Genomic DNA, 19,504 nt, shown 5'->3' with positions numbered 1-19,504 from the left:
GATACCTGATGTATCTATAATTACGGAGGATGTTGGCGGTAATTTGGGCGATGATCAGGCTGCCGGCAGCAGCTGAGGCGCTCACAAAGGCTGTGAATGAGCAAGATCGGGAGCTGAGCCGTATGCTGGGTGCGATTGAACACAGGCTGGCTGTGGTGGTTGAACTCAAAAGTGAGAATGGATAATATCTTGGATGTGCACGCTCGCTTCAAGGTGGAAAAACCCAATAAACTTGGAATATTGGATTCGCCACGTAGAGCCAGCAAGAAAAGACTCAAGACTGATGGAAAATTCCTGTGCAGCCTGCTCTCTAAACAATAAGTGTTATTTTGGATTCGGCCTCCCCCTTATCAAACCTCCCCTGGATGTTATGGCGGAAGGGCCCAGAAGAACTGCTGCCCCCTCCCCTACCTATGAACACCTGTGGATGCGTCCAGAACTGTAGCGCTAGTTGATAAACTTCCATCTTATCAAGGACAATAGCCTGTGGACGGCGTTCATGGACAGATTGAACGCACTCATACACACATAACTAATGTCTCAAATACCAGATTGACTTTCATGTGGCTCCAGCCTCCGATGCTTTCCTTCTGCTGAAATGTCTTGTATTTATATGTGCTCTTCTTGTGCTGAGTTTCTTTTTTTATTTCTTAAACTGTATCCTGTCAAGGATACATTTTGAGATATACTTTTTTCCCACCTCTCCCTCCCCAATGTGGCTCCTATGATTCCACAGAGATAAAGGCAGCGCTATAGGGAACCACCTCCAGGTTGGGGCCCTGGGCAGCCATAAGAACACGCCAAAGGCAGCGTTCTGTGGCACGCATGACAATCGTCCTTCCTACCCCCCCCCCCCCCATCCCCACCCTAATGTATGTGATGTATTGTGATGAACAGTTTTTACTAAAACTGAAATCTTGATTACAATGTAAATTGTAATCATGTCTAACTCATTGCTTACCCTTGGATAACCCATGGCTAACTTATTTCTAACTCATTGCTTACCCTTGGCTAACTCGTGGCTAACCCGTGGATAACCCATTGCTAACTCATGTCTATCCCATTGCTTACCCGTTGCTAACTCATGGCTAACCCGTGGATAACTCATGGCTAACCCGTGGATAACCCATGGCTAACTCATGTCTAACCCATTGCTTACCCGTGGCTAACTCATGGCTAACCCGTGGATAACCCATGGCTAACTCGTGTCTAACCCATTGCTTACCCATGGCTAACTTATCACTAACCCGTGGATAACCCAGAGCTAACTTATTGCTAACCCATGGCTCACTCTCTGCTAACTCATGGCTAACCCGTGGCTAACCCATGGCTAACCCATGGCTAACTCTCTGCTAACTCATGTCTAACCCATGGCTAACTCTATGCTAACTCTAATCTAACCAATGGCTAACTCTCTGTTAAATCATGGCTAACCCTTGGCTAACTCTCTGCTAACTCATGGCTAACCCATGGCTAATCTGTGGCTAACTTATGGCTAACCCATAGCTAACTCTCTGCTAACTCATGCCTAACCAATGGCTATGTCTCTGTTAACACATGTCTAACCAATGGCTAACTCTCTGTTAACTCATGGCTAATCTGTGGCTAACCCGTGGCTAATCTATGGCTAACCCATGACTAATCTGTGGCTAACCCATGGCTAATCTATGGCTAACTCATGGCTAACCCATAGCTAACTCTCTGCGAACTCATGCCTAACCAATGGCTAAGTCTCTGTTAACTCATGTCTAACCAATGGCTAACTCTCTGTTAATTCATGGCTAACCCATGGCTAATCTGTGGCTAACCCATGGCTAACCCATAGCTAACTCTCTGCGAACTCATGCCTAACCAATGGCTAAGTCTCTGTTAACTCATGTCTAACCAATGGCTAACTCTCTGTTAACTCATGGCTAACCCATGGCTAATCTGTGGCTAACCCATGGCTAATCTGTGGCTAACCCATTACTAATCTGTGGCTAACCCATGGCTAATCTGTGGCTAACTCATGGCTAACCCATAGCTAAATCTCTGCTAACTCATGCCTAACCAATGGCTAAGTCTCTGTTAGCTCATGTCTAACCAATGGCTAACTCTCTGTTAACTCATGGCTAACCCATGGCTAATCTGTGGCTAACCCATGGATAATCTGTGGCTAACCCATAGCTAACCCATGACTAATCTGTGGCTAACCCATGGCTAACCCATGGCTTATCTGTGGCTAACTCATGGCTAACCCATAGCTAACTCTCTGCTAACTCATGCCTAACCAATGGCTAAGTCTCTGTTAACTCATGTCTAACCAATGGCTAACTCTCTGTTAACTCATGGCTAACCCATGGCTAATCTGTGGCTAACCCATGGCTAATCTGTGGCTAACCCATAGCTAACCCATGACTAATCTGTGGCTAACCCATGGCTAACCCATGGCTTATCTGTGGCTAACCCATGGCTAACCCATAGCTAACTCTCTGCTAACTCATGCCTAACCAATGGCTAAGTCTCTGTTAACTCATGTCTAACCAATGGCTAACTCTCTGTTAACTCATGCCTAACCCATGGCTAATCTGTGGCTAACCCATGGCTAAGTGGACGATATTCCTCCTAACATGCACACATGTTTAAGTATTCTGAAAAACCTCAGAAGGTTCTTCCAGATGGACCTTGTTGGTTTTGGTTCCTTCAGGATGTGGTTGACCTGAGGCCACCAGAATAACCCCCCTCCTTTGTCTCTCCTTCCCTCAGCACGCTCCGGGGTCCAGTACATACCAACCTCTGGCTCCTGCAGGAACCGCTGCTTTGAGCTGCTGGAGGCGGAGCCCCCAAACTGTCGCTGTGACAACCTGTGCAGGACATACAACAGCTGCTGCTCCGACTTCAGCACCCTCTGCCTGCGGACAGGTACTGTATCTGAACATGGCAGCCCGACCCCACTCCTGGGTCCTAGTGTCCGTTAGGATGCGTCTAACATAAATGAACTGCAGGATCTCCTGACAACCTTTTGTCCATCCATCCATCCATCCATCCATATTCCTCCGCTTATCCGGGGTCGGGTCGCGGGGGCAGCAGCTTAAAAAGGGAGGCCCAGACTTCCCTCTCCCCAGCCACTTCTTCCAGCTCTTCAGGAGGAACCCCAAGGCGTTCCCAGGCCAGCCGAGAAACATAGTCTCTCCAGCGTGTCCTGGGTCTTCCCCGGGGCCTCCCCCCGGTGGGACGTGCCCGGAACACCTCACCAGGGAGGCGTCCAGGAGGCATCCTAAACAGATGCCCAAGCCACCTCAACTGGCTCCTCTCGACGTGGAGGAGCAGCGGCTCTACTCCGAGTCCCTCCCGGATGACCGAGCTTCTCACCCTATCTCTAAGGGAGAGCCCAGCCACCCTACGGAGGAAACCCATTTCGGCCGCTTGTATCCGCGATCTCGTTCTTTCGGTCATGACCCAGAGTTCATGACCATAGATGAGGGTAGGAACGTAGATCGACCGGTAAATCGAGAGCTTCGCTTTTTGACTCAGCTCTCTCTTCACCACGACGGACCCGGTACAGCGCCCGCTTCACGGCAGACGCTGCACCAATCCGCCTGTCGATCTCCCGCTCCCTTCTTCCCTCATTCGTGAACAAGATCCCAAGATACTTAAACTCCTCCACTTGGGGCAGGACACCCCCCCTGACCCGGAGAAGGCACTCTACCCTTTTCCGGCTCAAGACCATGGCCTCGGATTTGGAGGCACTGATCCCCATCCCGGCCGCTTCACACTCGGCTGCGAACCGATCCAGCGAGAGCTGCAGATCACGACCTGATGAAGCCAATAGGACCACATCATCTGCAAAAAGCAGAGACGCAATCCTAAGGCCACCAAAACGGATCCCCTCAACACCTTGGCTGCGCCTAGAAATTCTGTCCATGAAGGTAATGAACAGAATCGGTGACAAAGGGCAGCCCTGCACCTTTTGTGCAACAGCCAAAAACACACTTATACTGGGTGATTTCAATCTACATGTAGACTCCCCCACTAATCGCCCCGCTGCAGAATTTCTTGAACTCCTGGACTGTCTACATCTCACACAACATGTCACAGTACCAACACACACCAAAGGCCACACACTGGATCTGGTTATTACAGACAGTGCTTCCATCACCAATCTGCAGGTACATGATTTAGGCATGTCAGACCACAACAGCATCTCCATGGAACTGTCTTTAGCAGGCCCGTACAATAAAACAAAACGTCAGATCCATTTCAGAAACATAAAAGCAATAGATGGCAACCTCCTCAACCAGGACATACAAAACATCTCACTTGACCCACAGTCAATTAATGGATCTGTTAACTACTACAATTCCACCCTCCATAATATCCTCGAATCTCATGCACCTCTAAAAACAACAACAGTTCACTTTTCCAAATCAGCCCCCTGGTACACCATAGAGCTCCGCAAAATGAAAACTGCTGGCCGTGCCCTGGAGCGGAAATACACCTCCACTGGACTACAAGTTTTCAGACAGGCTTACCGTGAACATCGAACATCATATGTCAGAGCACTCACCACAGCCAGATCCCAATATTTCTCCCAAAAAATCACAAACAGCACTGGAAACCCAAAGCAACTATTCTCAACAATAAATTTTCTGCTCAAACCTCCCACACATGCACATGTCGATAATAGTACTAGTCAGTGTAACAGATTTATGGACTTCTTCAAAACAAAGGTAGGATCAATCCGGTCAGCCTTCCCTGTTACAGCCCCATCACCATCACCCGCTGACGGCACTCCCTCAACCCAACACAATACTTTCTCAGTTTTCTCAGACGTCATGCAGACAGAGGTGGAGAAGATCATAAAAAGCATGAGGCCATCCACCTGCGTGTTGGACCCTCTCCCCACAGCACTACTAAAAAATCACATCACAGCCATCAGTCCATTAATCACAGCAATAATTAACCAGTCATTACACTCCGGTCAGGTTCCTCCAGCTCTCAAAACTGCAGTCATTCGCCCCCATCTGAAAAAGCCCTCACTCGACCCTGAAATCCTGGCCCACTACAGACCCATTTCAAACCTGCCATTCCTATCCAAAGTTCTAGAAAAAGTTGTAGCAGCTCAACTCCACAGTCATCTTCACACCCATAAAATATATGAAAAATTTCAGTGCGGTTTCCGATCAGCACACAGCACAGAGACAGCCCTGGTCCGTGTCATGAATGACCTACTCATGACTGCGGACCAGGGCTCACCATCACTCCTCCTCTTATTGGACTTATCATCTGCCTTTTATACCGTTGACCACACCATCCTACTCCATCGTCTTCAGTCCACAGTTGGACTCTCTGGAACCACACTCAACTGGTTCTAGTCATATATCACGGGAAGGTCCGAATTTGTTGCCATACGACAGTCCAATTCATCACCCCATACAGTCACCTGCGGAGTGCCTCAAGGGTCGGTCCTTGGGCCGACCCTTTTCACCATCTACATGCTCCCATTCGGTCAGATAATCAAAAAACACAAGGTCTCTTTTCATTGTTATGCAGATGACACCCAGTTGTACATAAAAATGGACTCGACTTCTCCCGCAGTTCTGCCATCTGCTTTTCACTGTTGCCTGGGGGAGATAAAGACATGGATGGCTGAAAACCTTCTACAGCTCAACAGCAACAAAACAGAAGCCATTCTCATTGGCACCCCACACCAAACCAAGTCCTTCTCCCTAAACAGTATCCCTATCTTCGGTCAAAACATCCCTCTGTCCTCATCTGTTACAAACCTTGGTGTCAAATTGGATCCACATCTCACGTTTGACTCCCACATACGTCACCTCTGCAAGGTCTCTTTCCTCCACCTCAGAAACATTGCCAAACTCCGCCCCTCCCTTTCCCAACCCGACGCAGAAAAGTTAATCCATGCCTTTGTCTCCTCCAGATTGGACTACTGTAATGCTCTCCTCGTCGGGGTCCCTGGCAAAAGTCTACAAAAGCTGCAGCACATCCAGAACTGTGCTGCCCGGGTCCTGACGAGGAGGCGCAAACACGAACACATCACTCCAGTCCTCAGGTCCCTTCATTGGCTGCCCATCCAACACAGAATACATTACAAACTTTGCCTCCTCACTCACCAGTGCATACATGGAACTGCCCCTGCTTACCTCAAGGAACTCCTCACACCTAACACAGCCTCCAGAACCCTCCGCTCCACCACCTCCACCCACCGACTGCACCAGCCAAGAGTCAAGCTCTGCACAATGGGAGATAGGGCCTTCCAGGCAGTTGCCCCACAACTCTGGAATGGCCTCCCAGAGTCCCTTAGGGTCCCACAGAGTGTGGAGGCGTTCAAGAAAGGCCTCAAGACATTTTTATTTAAAATGGCCTTTGAACATTAGTTAGTATTTTATCTGTGTGGTTTTATGGTTATTTTACTGTTTTGTTTTTACTATGTAAGTTATTTTATTGTAATGTCTCGTTCTAACTATGTATGCTGTTTTTATTGTACGGTTTTGTTTTAACTATGAATTCTGTAGCACTTTGAGATTTTGTTGAAATGTAAAGTGCAATACAAATAAAATGTATTATTATTATTATAACAGCTGCTAGAGGTTCTCTCTCTATGGATCAACAGAAAGAAGAGTCGAAGGCTTGGATTTGAACCTAGAACCCTCTGGTTGCATGACTTTAAACTGACTGGGAAACAGACTGGGAGGGTGGGCTCACTGAAACCATTAAAACCAGTTAGCGTCCGGGAACTAGTTTCTTCTGCAGCTATTTAAAAACTGGAGGATCATTAGTGATGGTTCAGATCTTTGACCCGACTTAAACATCCGACCCGCTTCTGATGGTCTGTAGATGGATGAAAACCAGTCTGCTGCTCCAGCCCTCTAGCTGAGCTGAAACTGTTTTCCATCTCTGCTGTGTCTCCCCCCACTCCCAGTCTGGTGATCTCTCTCTCTCTCAGCCTGGTGGTCTTTGGCTCACCACTAGTTTGGCTGCTATTGTTCTACATGATGTCATTTCCCTTCAGATCGAAGCTCTGCTTAAATGGAGCCTCTTTAAACCCGATAGACCCTGAGCCAGACCCCTGCCATCCGCTCTAATCTGTCAGATTTCAGAGAGCTCAGAGGTGACATGTTGTGGTTTTCTGTTCCTCCTCGATGCAGAGGGTGGCTATGAATGCAGCAAGGATCGATGTGGCGAGACCCGAAACGAGCAGCATGCCTGCCACTGCTCCGATGACTGCCTTGCCAGAGGAGACTGCTGCACCAACTACAAGAAACTCTGCAGAGGTTTGTATCTTCCAACGTCTCCTTTCTGTGCGCCGACCCCCCCACATTTTCCTGCTGGTTTCATTAACGTCTGTTTGCTGTAGAAAGAAATGAAAACTTTAGTGACTAAACATCCACCCAAACCCTCAGTAGAAACAGCCCCATCTAGTGGCCACAAGTCTCAGGTAGGTTGGTCTTTACAATGAGACTAGTAGGAGGTGTCAAAGGATGACAGGTTTCCATTTTGCAGGAATCACATGACCTGGCGGGGGATGGCGGCTGGACCAGCAGAGGATGATGGCTGGTCTGATTACGCAGAGTCCAATCAGGTCATCTGAACTCCAGGCTTAGCCATAACTAAAGGCAGGAGGTTTTAATGAGCCACTGTGCTTGTTATGACAGTCTGACTGTAGGCTGGTGTTGCTAACAGGTTCAATGAGCGAGTGGAGGAAGTCCTCTGGGCAGGTGAAGCTGATTCTTCACTGTTCTTTGGTTCCATCTATGTTCAACAGTTTGGTTTTTGATGTTAAGTAGAAGGTAGAGACTGAACTTCTGAACTTTTTTAACATGTGGCTCATTTTAATGGAACTGGCTGACAGGAACATGCAGGTTGGATTGGAACCCGGGTCTGTAGGTCTTCGTACATGGGTCGTGTGTGCTAACCACTGCACTACCGAAGCACAACTCCTTCAGCAGCTCCAGGCTTTGTTCCTTTTTTGCAGGTGGTGCAAAGATGGCCGCCTTCTGCTTGGTGTTTGACAGACAGTGGTTGGGAAAGTTCTCGGCTCCTGTGTAGAACCACCACTGGTGATCAAGATTTAGATAATGAACATGTTTTTCCCACCTTCATTTCCCTTCAGGAGAAACTCCATGGCTGCAGGATGACTGTGAGGAAATCAAGGCCCCTGAGTGTCCTGCCGGGTATGTTTTAATCTCTGACGTGTCAAACATGAAGTCAGATTAAAGGTGTCTGATGACGTTCACTGCGTGTGCAGGTTTGTGCGTCCACCGCTCATCATCCTATCGGTGGATGGCTTTAGAGCTTCCTACGTGAAGAGAGGGAACGCTGTCATGCCCAACATTGAAAAACTCCGTAAGCTTTTTTTATTCTCTTTGTTCTGTATCTTCTAAATTTTTATTTTTTTACAGTGTCCCGTCTGGCAAGGTGGCAATAAGAATAATTGTCTTGATGCCAAAAGGAGCCCAACAGATTTTACTTTCACAAGTGTAGCAATATGGCAATTGCCACTGCAATGTAGTTAGAGCAGAAAAACAGAAGAAGAAAAAGGAAAAAAAGGACAAAAGATGAAAGAAAGAGGAGATAGAAAGGAGACAATGACAAAACATTTTTAATCTGCTTCATCACCTGTAACGAGATGAAAAAAAGAACAGCACAACCGAAAGACATGGTACGAGATATACAATAAAGCAACACCTTGAAACTATCGCTAAAGTAATATTATTAAGTCTGACATGTACTCTGTGTTACCTAAAGATATGAATGTGGGGTTTCTGTTTGGAAGTGAATCTCTAAGTACCTGAAGCCTAGCACCTGTAGTTGTTTGTGAGGGTGAACTTGTGCATGTAAAGTTTTAATCATAGAAAAAATGCTCAATAATGGTTGTGGAGAGCCGGAGAGGCACACCCCCCAGAGCACTGAGTCCAGCGCCGGGAGACCCAAAGCCCCAGGCGCCCAAAGGGACCCCAAGAGCGAAGGCACCAAGGAGGGGCCAGCCCAGGAAATCAGACCCCCACCAAGGGAGGAGGAGAGACAGCCACGAAGAAGCCCCCCAGCCACCGCCATGCCCCGGGGAGCCGCGGGGACGAGTCCGTGGGCCCCGCCGGCAGCCGGCCACCCTGAAGTAGGTCCGGGCACCGAACACCGGCCCCCCTACGGCACCGACCGAAACGCCCCAGCCCCACAGAGCACCGAAACACGCCCCGCCCCCCGGCACCAAGCCCCGGCAACCGGCTGCAACACCCACCGCGACCGCACCACCCAGGAAAAACACACAGGCGGCCGGGGCCCATGCGCATCCGCCGCGAACCGGCTGCGAGCGCCGCGGCCCCCCAAAATGCCCACTGGCCAAAAGCGCAGCCCCACCCCACCAAGACCGACGCCAACAGCGCGCAACGCAACACACCGCGAACAGAATCAACCCAAGAGCAGAAAAGCCGCCCAGTGCAAAACCGCAAGAAGAGCAGACTGCAGTCGCCGCAACCACCCCCCCCCCAGCAGCCCGAGGGGCAGCACAAAGCCAGAGCTGAGCGAACCCCGCCGCTCCCCCACCGGACGAAGCCAAAGCAGCACAGCCACGTCCGCCGCCCCGCACCAGGCCCTGACACGCGGCCAGAGCAGCTCCGCCGCCCCGGCCCCCCAAAGCGCGCCGGCCAGAGCCACTCCAACCCCCACCCGCCCCGCAGCCACACCCGCCGCGATCAGCAGGAACAAAGCAGCTCCACCATGCCTCCAAGAGGGAAAACCCACCCGAATACCCAATCAGCACAGCCAGCCCGTCCACACCGGCCCCCCAACACCACCCCCGCTGGAGCCGCCCGGACCCCCACACACCAGCGGCGCACCGCCAGCAGGACCCCCACCCAGCAGGCCCGCCCACCCCCGAAAAAAAAGACATGCCAATCCCCCCCCAAAAAAAAAAAAAAAAAAAAGGTGCCCCCACAATGCGACAGTGGACACCTGTCACCGACCCGCCCGCAACCTCTCCCCCCCACGAGGAAGAAAAAGAAAATTAAATAATAAATAAATAAGTACATAAATTAATTAATTAATTAATTAATAATTACAATCAAAATAAATATGCAAGAGGAGAAATGCGAGCGGAAAAACCGGAGCCCAAAACAAGACCCAAGACCCGCACCTCACCATGCCGTGCAGCTCCCCTCCCCCCCGAACCGATACCACAGAACCGGCATAGGAAGAAGCACCGCCCAGGAACCGGAATCGTAGCGAAGGCACCGACACAGAGACCGAAAATCCCCGAACAACACCCAGCCCCACCCCGAAGTGGACCCAGTCCCGGGCCCCAGGGATCCGAGGCCCCAAGGGCGCCCGACCCCCAGACAGGAGCCCCAGCGAAGCCCCGGCCGGCCGGGGCCAGCGGAGAGGCCGCCAGGAATGAGCCAGCAGCCCCCCGGGCATCTGCCCCCAGACCCCGAGCTCCACCAGTGCACTGGTGAGCCCCGACGCCAGTCAGCGGAGGGAGAGCAGGACGGGGGGAATGGGCTCTGCACTTAGCAGAGACTTGAGATGTATTTGGGAGAGGGTGCGGTTGAGACCCCAACCTGGGAGGAAAAAAAAACACACTCACCATCTCAATCATGCCTTCCCTCCCTAGTGCCCCCACCTCGACACCGGCCCCCGAACGACTCCCCCCGACACCGGTCCCACAACACCAATCCGAAGAAGAAAGCCACACAACACAGCAAAGCGCAAATCCCGAGCCCCACTCCAAGCTCTGATTTCCCCGCCCACACCCCCCCTCCCACACATAAAAAAAAAATAATTATATGTATCTTCTAAATTAAACAAAGCGCAAAGACACAAATGCATGAAGCCAGCATGACCCCCTCCCTCTGAGCTGAACGAGTCCTCCTGAATGAATCAGCAAGTCCAAGTCCAGACCTTAAGGTCTTCCTCAGGTCCCTGTGGGAATCTCAAGAATGAAGTAAATGCTTGAAATATCCCAAATCTTTTCCCTTAGAGCTCCACGGACAAAACAGACCTGACACTACCACTAACCCCTCCCACCACACACACACACCACCTATTTGTATCATTTGTTCCAGAGTAATTAACATTCTGATAAAACATTGAACCATGTTCCCATCCTTTCTCCAGCTTCCTGTTGGGTTTTTAGCCCGACCCAAAGCTGATAGTTTGAGGGACCTTCAGACAGAACTGGATTCGCTCCGTTATTCTTAATGTCTGACGGTTTATTGCTCTGGAAGGCCAAGTGAAATAATGTGTCATTGTTTAGGAACCTGTGGGACCCATGCCCCCTACATGAGGCCTGTTTATCCCACTAAAACCTTCCCCAACCTCTACTCAATAGCAACTGTAAGTATGGATTCACTTTGTCTCTAGTCTATTGATCTATAGTTTCCATGGTGATATAAAACACAGTGAGCATGACTCACCGATATTCCAGGGTCTGTATCCAGAGTCTCATGGCATCGTTGGGAACTCCATGTATGATCCAATATTTGATGCAACATTTAACCTGAGGAGCAAAGAGAAACTGAACCATCGCTGGTGGGGAGGACAGCCGGTAAGTCTCTGCAGAGCTGCAATGGTTTTCTTTAGTTCCACTAACACTTCAATGCTAAAATAAGGTCCATGAAGACAGAGTTTTTGATCCTAGATGGTACCCAGTGGTCGCTATGGAAACCCTTTACTGGGCTCTGCTCTGTTCTGTTAACTGGACCTGACACTAAAATCAGAGAGGAAGGGGTCCGCCCTAACCCCTAGATCCCTCCATAGCTATATAGAGTGGGGTCCGCCCCATCCCTTAGATCCCTCCATAGCTATATAGAGTGGGGTCCGCCCCATCCCTTAGATCCCTCTGTCGCTATATAGAGCGGGGTCCGCCCCATCCCTTAGATCCCTCTGTTGCTATATAGAGCGGGGTCCGCCCTAACCCTTAGATCCCTCTGTCGCTATATAGAGCGGGGTCCGCCCTAACCCTTAGATCCCTCCGTCGCTATATAGAGCGGGGTCCGCCCTAACCCTTAGATCCCTCTGTCGCTATATAGAGCGGGGTCCGCCCCATCCCTTAGATCCCTCTGTCGCTATATAGAGCGGGGTCCGCCCCATCCCTTAGATCCCTCCGTCGCTATATAGAGCGGGGTCCGCCCCATCCCTTAGATCCCTCCGTCGCTATATAGAGCGGGGTCCGCCCCATCCCTTAGATCCCTCCGTCGCTATATAGAGCGGGGTCCGCCCTAACCCCTAGATCCCTCCGTCGCTATATAGAGCGGGGTCCGCCCCATCCCTTAGATCCCTCCGTCGCTATATAGAGCGGGGTCCGCCCCATCCCTTAGATCCCTCCGTCGCTATATAGAGCGGGGTCCGCCCTAACCCCTAGATCCCTCCGTCGCTATATAGAGCGGGGTCCGCCCTAACCCTTAGATCCCTCTGTCGCTATATAGAGCGGGGTCCGCCCCATCCCTTAGATCCCTCCGTCGCTATATAGAGCGGGGTCCGCCCTAACCCCTAGATCCCTCCGTCGCTATATAGAGCGGGGTCCGCCCTAACCCCTAGATCCCTCCGTCGCTATATAGAGCGGGGTCCGCCCTAACCCCTAGATCCCTCCGTCGCTATATAGAGCTGGGTCCGCCCCATCCCTTAGATCCCTCTGTCGCTATATAGAGCGGGGTCCGCCCCATCCCTTAGATCCCTCCGTCGCTATATAGAGCGGGGTCCGCCCTAACCCCTAGATCCCTCCGTCGCTATATAGAGCGAAGTCCTCCCTAACCCTTAGATCCCTCCGTCGCTATATAGAGCGAAGTCCGCCCTAACCCCTAGATCCCTCCGTCCCTATGTAGAGCGGGGTCCGCCCTAACCCTTAGATCCCTCCGTCCCTATGTAGAGCGGGATCCGCCCTAACCCCTAGATCCCTCCGTCGCTATATAGAGCGGGATCCGCCCTAAACCCCTAGATCCCTCCATCGCTATGTAGAAAGGGATCTATCAGCAGATTTGCCAGATGCAACATGGCAGATGCTCTGACTCATCCTCAGCAGAGGCACACCCACTTAACGAGACGTCTGATGTGATGTCTGTGGCTGCTGATGAGTTTCACCCAGAAAATCATTGATGAAAACATCCTTCTTTTCCACAATGGTCAGAGGAAATGAAACAATCTGGTGACTTTGTTAACCGATTATTGATTTTATGGGATGTTTGTCAGTGAACACGATCATGCTAAAGATCTAGCAGAAATATGGCTTCCCTCAGATATAAGCTCCTCTTCATGCACCTTGATCTTTTTTTTTTTTCTGTTCAGATCTGGATCACAGCCCTCAGACAGGGACTGAAAGCTGCCACCTTCTTCTGGCCTGTGTAAGTTTGCTCCTCACCCTGAGGATTCAGAGAATGTTGAATATGGCATTGTTGGATGTTTTTAACTAATCTAACCTTAGCCATTGAAACACCTGACCAGAAGAGCATTAGAAGTTGCGTTGGTAAATCAAGTCCAGCTGGACGGGCTTGGTCTGAACCAGGCCTTCCATCTCTGGTGGATTTTAAAATAATCTGGGATGTCCAGGATAAAGAGACGACCTCAGGATACTAAAGACATCGATGGCGTGATGTGATGATTAGCAGGCGTATCCAACCTTCCGCCTGAGCTAGCATCATAGCTCCATACTGACTGGAATATTTTAGGCTGATTCTTTGTTTCACTGGAGGATGTTTTCATTTGACTCTGGAAAGTTGAGGATGCAATAGAAAAGTGAATTCCTTAGAAATGCCGATGCTTTTCTAGCTGCAGCATGCTCTGTGTGTCTGTGTACCGTAGGGCCATTCCTCTGGAGAGGAGGATCCTGACCCTGCTGCAGTGGCTCCACCTCCCTGAATCCCACAGGTGAACAGATTTCCATTCCACTCTGTCTTCAGTCTTGCCTGATTTTTTATAAAGACTGGTTTAGTTGTCTCCCAGAAGTCTGTCCTCCTGCTGCAGCGCTGAACAGAGATGCATCGCTTCCTTTTTTTTTTCCTCCAGCTTTTATTATCATTCCACTGTCACAGTGACCACTAGGCCGCCACTCCCCCTGATGCTAATGTTGAACCCGTCTCTCATGTCTGCTCTGGGTGAATTTTGGTTCCAGTTCAGTGTTTCAGAACATGAACGCTCCAGAAACCAGTTCCTTCCAGTTCTTAATCCAATACAGGCAGAATAAACTTAAATGCTTTAAGCTTCAGTCTCTGCAGACCAGGAGGTGGAACCCTGCAGCAAAGACACCTTTGGTCAGAACGCCACATGTTCTGCTAAAACCCACCAACCTGCATCTTGTTTCAGGCCCGACGTTTATGCCATGCACTCTGAGCAGCCGGACACCTATGGACACAAAGTGGGCCCAACCAGCACAGATGTAAGTGGGCTTCACCATCCTGTTGGTGCAGCATGTTTGAACCTTCATGCTCCCCTCTGTGCTCCTCCAGTTGAACAATCCTCTGAGGATGGTCGACCGGATCGTGGGCCAGCTGATGGACGGACTCAAACAGATGAAACTGCACCGGTGTGTCAACATCATCCTGGTGGGAGACCACGGTACGGCGTTAGCTGTCGACCAGCCTGGACGAGCAGTCCAGAGGTGTGAGAGGAAGTTTCAGTGCAGAAGTCCATGAACAAGGGGGGGGGGGGGGTCTGAAGTCTTACTGCCCTTAAATGATTTCAGAAAATCGGAGGAGCAAAAATAATCAGATTTCGTGCTTTATCCACAAAATCCACAAAGCTCCATCCTGGGGCCCCTGTCCTTGATAGCATGATGTAAAGAATGTTCATTGAGCAGCGGCGCTCTAAGGGAGGGGGCGCTCTAAGGGTGAAGGCGTTCCAAGGGAGGGGGCGCTCTAAGGGTGAAGGCGTTCCAAGGGAGGGGGTGCTCTAAGGGTGGAGGCGTTCCAAGGGAGGGGGTGCTCTAAGGGTGAAGGCGTTCCAAGGGAGGGGGTGCTCTAAGGGTGGAGGCGTTCCAAGGGAGGGGGTGCTCTAAGGGAGGGGGTGCTCTAAGGGAGGGGGCGCTCTAAGGGAGGGGGCGCTCTAAGGGTGAAGGCGTTCCAAGGGAGGGGGTGCTCTAAGGGTGGAGGCGTTCCAAGGGAGGGGGTGCTCTAAGGGTGAAGGCGTTCCAAGGGAGGGGGTGCTCTAAGGGTGGAGGCGTTCCAAGGGAGGGGGTGCTCTAAGGGAGGGGGTGCTCTAAGGGAGGGGGCGCTCTAAGGGAGGGGGCGCTCTAAGGGTGAAGGCGTTCCAAGGGAGGGGGCGCTCTAAGGGTGAAGGCGTTCCAAGGGAGGGGGTGCTCTAAGGGTGGAGGCGTTCCAAGGGAGGGGGTGCTCTAAGGGAGGGGGCGCTCTAAGGGTGGGGGTGCTCTAAGGGTGGAGGCGTTCTAAGGGTTGGGGTGCTCTAAGTAAGGGGGAAGGCGCTCTAAGGATGGATGCGCTCTAAGGATGGAGGCGCTCTAAGGATGGAGGCGCTCTTAGGGTGGGGGCGCTCTGGGGGTGAAGGCACTCCAAGGGATAGGGGAGCTCCGAGAGAGGGGGCGCTCTAAGGGTGGGGCGCTCTAAGGGTGGGGCGATCTAAGGGCAGTAGCTGATGGACCTACAGTTACTCCACCCGAACGCTTTCATTAGGTTTTTGTATTTTCCTAAAATGAGCTCAAACTTATATTAATTGAATTCTTTCTTATTGTTTAGAACACCATAGAACCAGAATACACTGATATTTATATTTAGAGATGTTAAAGAGATGCCTGTTAGTGCATTATATAGAGAGAACCCAACAACAACAAAAACAATAACTAATAACGGCCGATTCTGATGCCAAAATCAGTAAATCATGCATCCCTAGAAGTTTCAATTTCATCCAGAAAAATATGGATATGCTTCATTTTAATTATAGCATAGCATTTTTTTTTCTTGTAAACTTTCTGATAAACTTGGAGATATATTTTATTCCATGATGCGTTTCCCGGTAAATCTGTTTCTCCTTTAAATCTGCAGCTCTCCCTGCTTCTCTCTGTTTAAAAAGATTTATGAATCTCTTTACTAATATAATGATGGTAGAAACAACATTTCTAGATCTGTAGAAGCTCTGCAGTCTGATTCTATCTGTTCAATAAGAAAACAATAATTTTAACCTGGAACTGGGAGTCATGATCCTCTAAGAAGCCAAGATTTTCTAACTAGTAAAGAAGAACAAACTATGTTTTCTAAAGCTACTTGCATTATATTACTAACTAGTTTAAACTTGCAATCTGTTTTTTAGCTGAAAAAGCTCTGTATGTCTAACGAACAGATTTTTCGGTGGCATCTCTAATTATTTTCATTATTTCACATTCTCTTTGTGTTTATTACCCGTTCTCTCTGGTTTCTGACCCACTCCATGTGTTCTGACCCCTTCTTTCTCGGTTCTGACCTGTTCTCTCTGTGTTCTGACCCTTTCTCTCGGGTTTCTGACCCATTCTCTCTGAGTTTTGACCCATTCTCTTTGGGTTCTGATCTGTTCTCTCTGGTTTCTGACTTGTTCTCTCTGGGGTCTGACCCGCTCCATGTGTTCTGACCCGTTCTTTTTGGGTTCTGACCCGTTCTCTCTGGGTTCTTACCTGTTTTCTCTGTGTTCTGATCTGTTCTCTCTGGTTTCTGACTTGTTCTCTCTGGGGTCTGACCCGCTCCATGTGTTCTGACCTGTTCTTTTTGGGTTCTGACCCGTTCTCTCTGGGTTCTTACCTGTTCTCTCTGTGTTCTGACCCGTTATTTCTGGGTTCTGACTAGGGCTGAAACAACGAATCGATAAAATCGACTTTTAAAAGCGTTGGCAACGAATTTCATCATCGATTAGTTGTGTCGCGCGATTAATGCGTCATCCGCCGCCATCGTCATCACATCCACTTGACTGAAACGGGGGGAAAAAAAAAAAAAATACGGCAGAGCGAGCCAGGTGTTGTGTTGCCAACTCAGCGACTTTTCAGACCCCTCCAGCAATTATTTTTCAAAAAAGCGACTAGCGACAAATCTGGCGACTTTTTACGGTGTCACTGGCGGCTTTTGGAGACTCTTACGTGAAAGCATGTATCGTTCCTACTCTTGTCCTCCAGTGGCAGCTGCTGCCGTGGGGCGCCTCCCCCATCCCCCGTTCTCACGCTCCCGCAGGAGTCCCTCTCAGCGCTGCAGTCAGAGCCGCAGGATGTTTACCCTCAGCTTCCAGACTGCAAATGAAGAGCGCATGCGCCGGGATTGACGGCGCAAATTGATCACAATAATTAAAATAGCCTGCGCTTTGTAAAGCGAAAAAAGTCGTAACAAGCAACTTTAGTAAAAACAAATGAACATGGCACAAAGCACCACTGTTATGATGCCTGAAAAGGAAACACGTTGGAGCCTTCGATGTCAGTGAAGAGAGCTGATCAGCAGGGTGAGCGAGCATGTTTGTTTGGTTTTAAAGTGGGGAAACGTAACGTTAGTTTCTCAGGTAGCTCATCTGATGCTTTCCTTACCGTGTTAGTAGGTTACAGACAGTGATAAGGTTGGCTACTTATTTTACTTTTAATTTCATTTGAATTAGCTTAAGCAGCGTTTATATTTTCGTTATAAATAAATTAAGTTGCAAATTATGAGGGCAAGGCTTTTAAAGTTTAAATCTTCTGACAAAGATAAAGAAAAGAAGATCCTGCAATTTATGGAAGTAAAGCAGAATAAAATCCAGCAAGATCAGTAATATGTCAATTAATTATCTGCCACATTCCCATGTAAATATCTGTCTTTGGAGGATGTGTTTTTTAGCAGCCCTAGTTCTCTCATTTTTATTCCAAATACAATTTATAATTTGAATCACAGGGCTATTTTTATCTCTATGGTTCAGTATTTTCTCAAGTAGCAACTTTAACTGCTATACTTTCCTGTCTTAAAAGGCAGAACTCTTCTAGTCTAAAAAAAACTCATTTGTTGAAATGAGGGGGCCTATTGTTTGAACCCCTTAGGGGCTTTTAAAAACGAAAATGTCTTTTTTTGCGCCTTATGAAACAAAGTAGCCTATATTTTGTGGATGTACAGCTACATTTCTCATGTACGTTTGCGTAGTTTTAACACTAACATTTTTCATATTGCACCAGTACAGTTAATGAGCAACCTGTACTTGTTTGCTTGTTTGTTCTGTCTAAAATGTTTATTTTGGAATAAAGAGGTTAATATAAAAAATATCTTTTGTCCGATTAATTGATTAATCGACAAAATAATCGGCCGATTAATCGATTTTTAAAATAATCGTTAGTTGCAGCCCTAGTTCTGACCCGTTCTCTCTGGTTTCTGATCCATTCTCTCTGGTTTCTGACCCACTCTTTCTGTGTTCTGACCCGTTCTTTCTCGGTTCTTACCTGTTCTTTCTGGGTTCTGTCCTGTTCTCTCTGGTTTCTGATCTGTTCTCTCTGGTTTCTGACCCGCTCCATGTGTTCTGACCCATTCTCTGGGGTTTCTGACCCGTTCTCTCTGAGTTTTGACACATTCTCTTTGGGTTCTGACCTGTTCTCTCTGGTTTTTGACCAGTTTTCTCTGGTTTCTGACCCTCTCTCTCTGTGTTCTGACCCGTTCTTTCTGGGTTCTGACCCGTTCTCTCTGGGTTCTGACCCTTTCTCTCTGGTTTCTGATCCATTCTCTCTGGTTTGTGACCCACTCTTTCTGTGTTCTGACCCGTTCTTTCTGGGTTCTTACCTGTTCTTTCTGGGTTCTGTCCTGTTCTCTCTGGTTTCTGATCTGTTCTCTCATGTTTCTGACCCACTCTTTCTGTGTTCTGACCCGTTTTTCTGTGTTCTTATCTGTTCTTTCTGGGTTCTGTCCTGTTCTCTCTGGTTTCTGATCTGTTCTCTCTGGTTTCTGACCCACTCTTTCTGTGTTCTGACCCATTCTTTCTGGGTTCTTATCTGTTCTTTCTGGGTTCTGTCCTGTTCTCTCTGGTTTCTGATCTGTTCTCTCTGGTTTCTGGTCCGTTCTCTCTGGTTTCTGGCCTGCTCTCTCTGTGTTCTGACCCGTTCTTTCTGGGTTCTGACCCGTTCTCTCTGTGTTCGGACCTGTTCTTTCTGGTTTCTGACCTGTTCTCTCTGGTTTCTGATCTGTTCTCTCTGGTTTTTGACCCGCTCTCTCTGTGTTCTGACCCATTCTTTCTGGGGTCTGACCACTTCTTTCTCGGTTCTGTCTTTTTCTCTCTGACTTCTGACTTGTTCTCTCTGGGTTCTGACCCGCTCCATGTGTTCTGACCTGTTCTTTTTGGGCTCTGACCCGTTCTCTCTGGGTTCTTACCTGTTCTCTCTGTGTTCTGACCCGCTCCGTGTGTTCTGACCCGTTCTTTCGGGTTTCTGACCCATTCTCTCTGAGTTAACACATTCTCTTTGGGTTCTGACCTGTTCTCTCTGGTGTTTGACCAGTTTTCTCTGGTTTCTGACCCACTCTCTCTGTGTTTGAACCGTTCCTTCTGGGTTCTGACCCGTTCTCTCTAGTTTCTGACCCGCTCTTTCTGTGTTCTGACCCGTTCT

General features: G+C 49.1%; 1 protein-coding gene across 2 annotated transcripts in view; it reads left to right on the top strand.

Moving 5' to 3' along the window:
• enpp2 (ectonucleotide pyrophosphatase/phosphodiesterase 2) overlaps window positions 1-19,504 on the top strand; it is a 45,995-nt gene that overhangs the window by 5,275 nt on the left and 21,216 nt on the right. For both annotated transcript variants that reach the window (XM_038274864.1, XM_038274862.1), the window contains exons 3-12: window positions 2,746-2,901; window positions 7,149-7,274; window positions 8,114-8,174; window positions 8,249-8,346; window positions 11,252-11,331; window positions 11,423-11,542; window positions 13,279-13,334; window positions 13,792-13,857; window positions 14,293-14,365; window positions 14,436-14,544. In XM_038274864.1, the coding sequence (XP_038130792.1) occupies window positions 2,746-2,901; window positions 7,149-7,274; window positions 8,114-8,174; window positions 8,249-8,346; window positions 11,252-11,331; window positions 11,423-11,542; window positions 13,279-13,334; window positions 13,792-13,857; window positions 14,293-14,365; window positions 14,436-14,544 (945 nt within the window). The remainder of the gene's footprint in view (window positions 1-2,745; window positions 2,902-7,148; window positions 7,275-8,113; window positions 8,175-8,248; window positions 8,347-11,251; window positions 11,332-11,422; window positions 11,543-13,278; window positions 13,335-13,791; window positions 13,858-14,292; window positions 14,366-14,435; window positions 14,545-19,504) is intronic.

Source organism: Cyprinodon tularosa, unplaced genomic scaffold, assembly GCF_016077235.1.
Source record: "Cyprinodon tularosa strain WSP-4 unplaced genomic scaffold, ASM1607723v1 ctg935, whole genome shotgun sequence".
Taxonomy (NCBI): domain Eukaryota; kingdom Metazoa; phylum Chordata; class Actinopteri; order Cyprinodontiformes; family Cyprinodontidae; genus Cyprinodon; species Cyprinodon tularosa.
The sequence above is the reverse complement of the archived record's forward strand: the minus strand, read 5'-3'. Positions and strand labels throughout refer to the sequence as shown.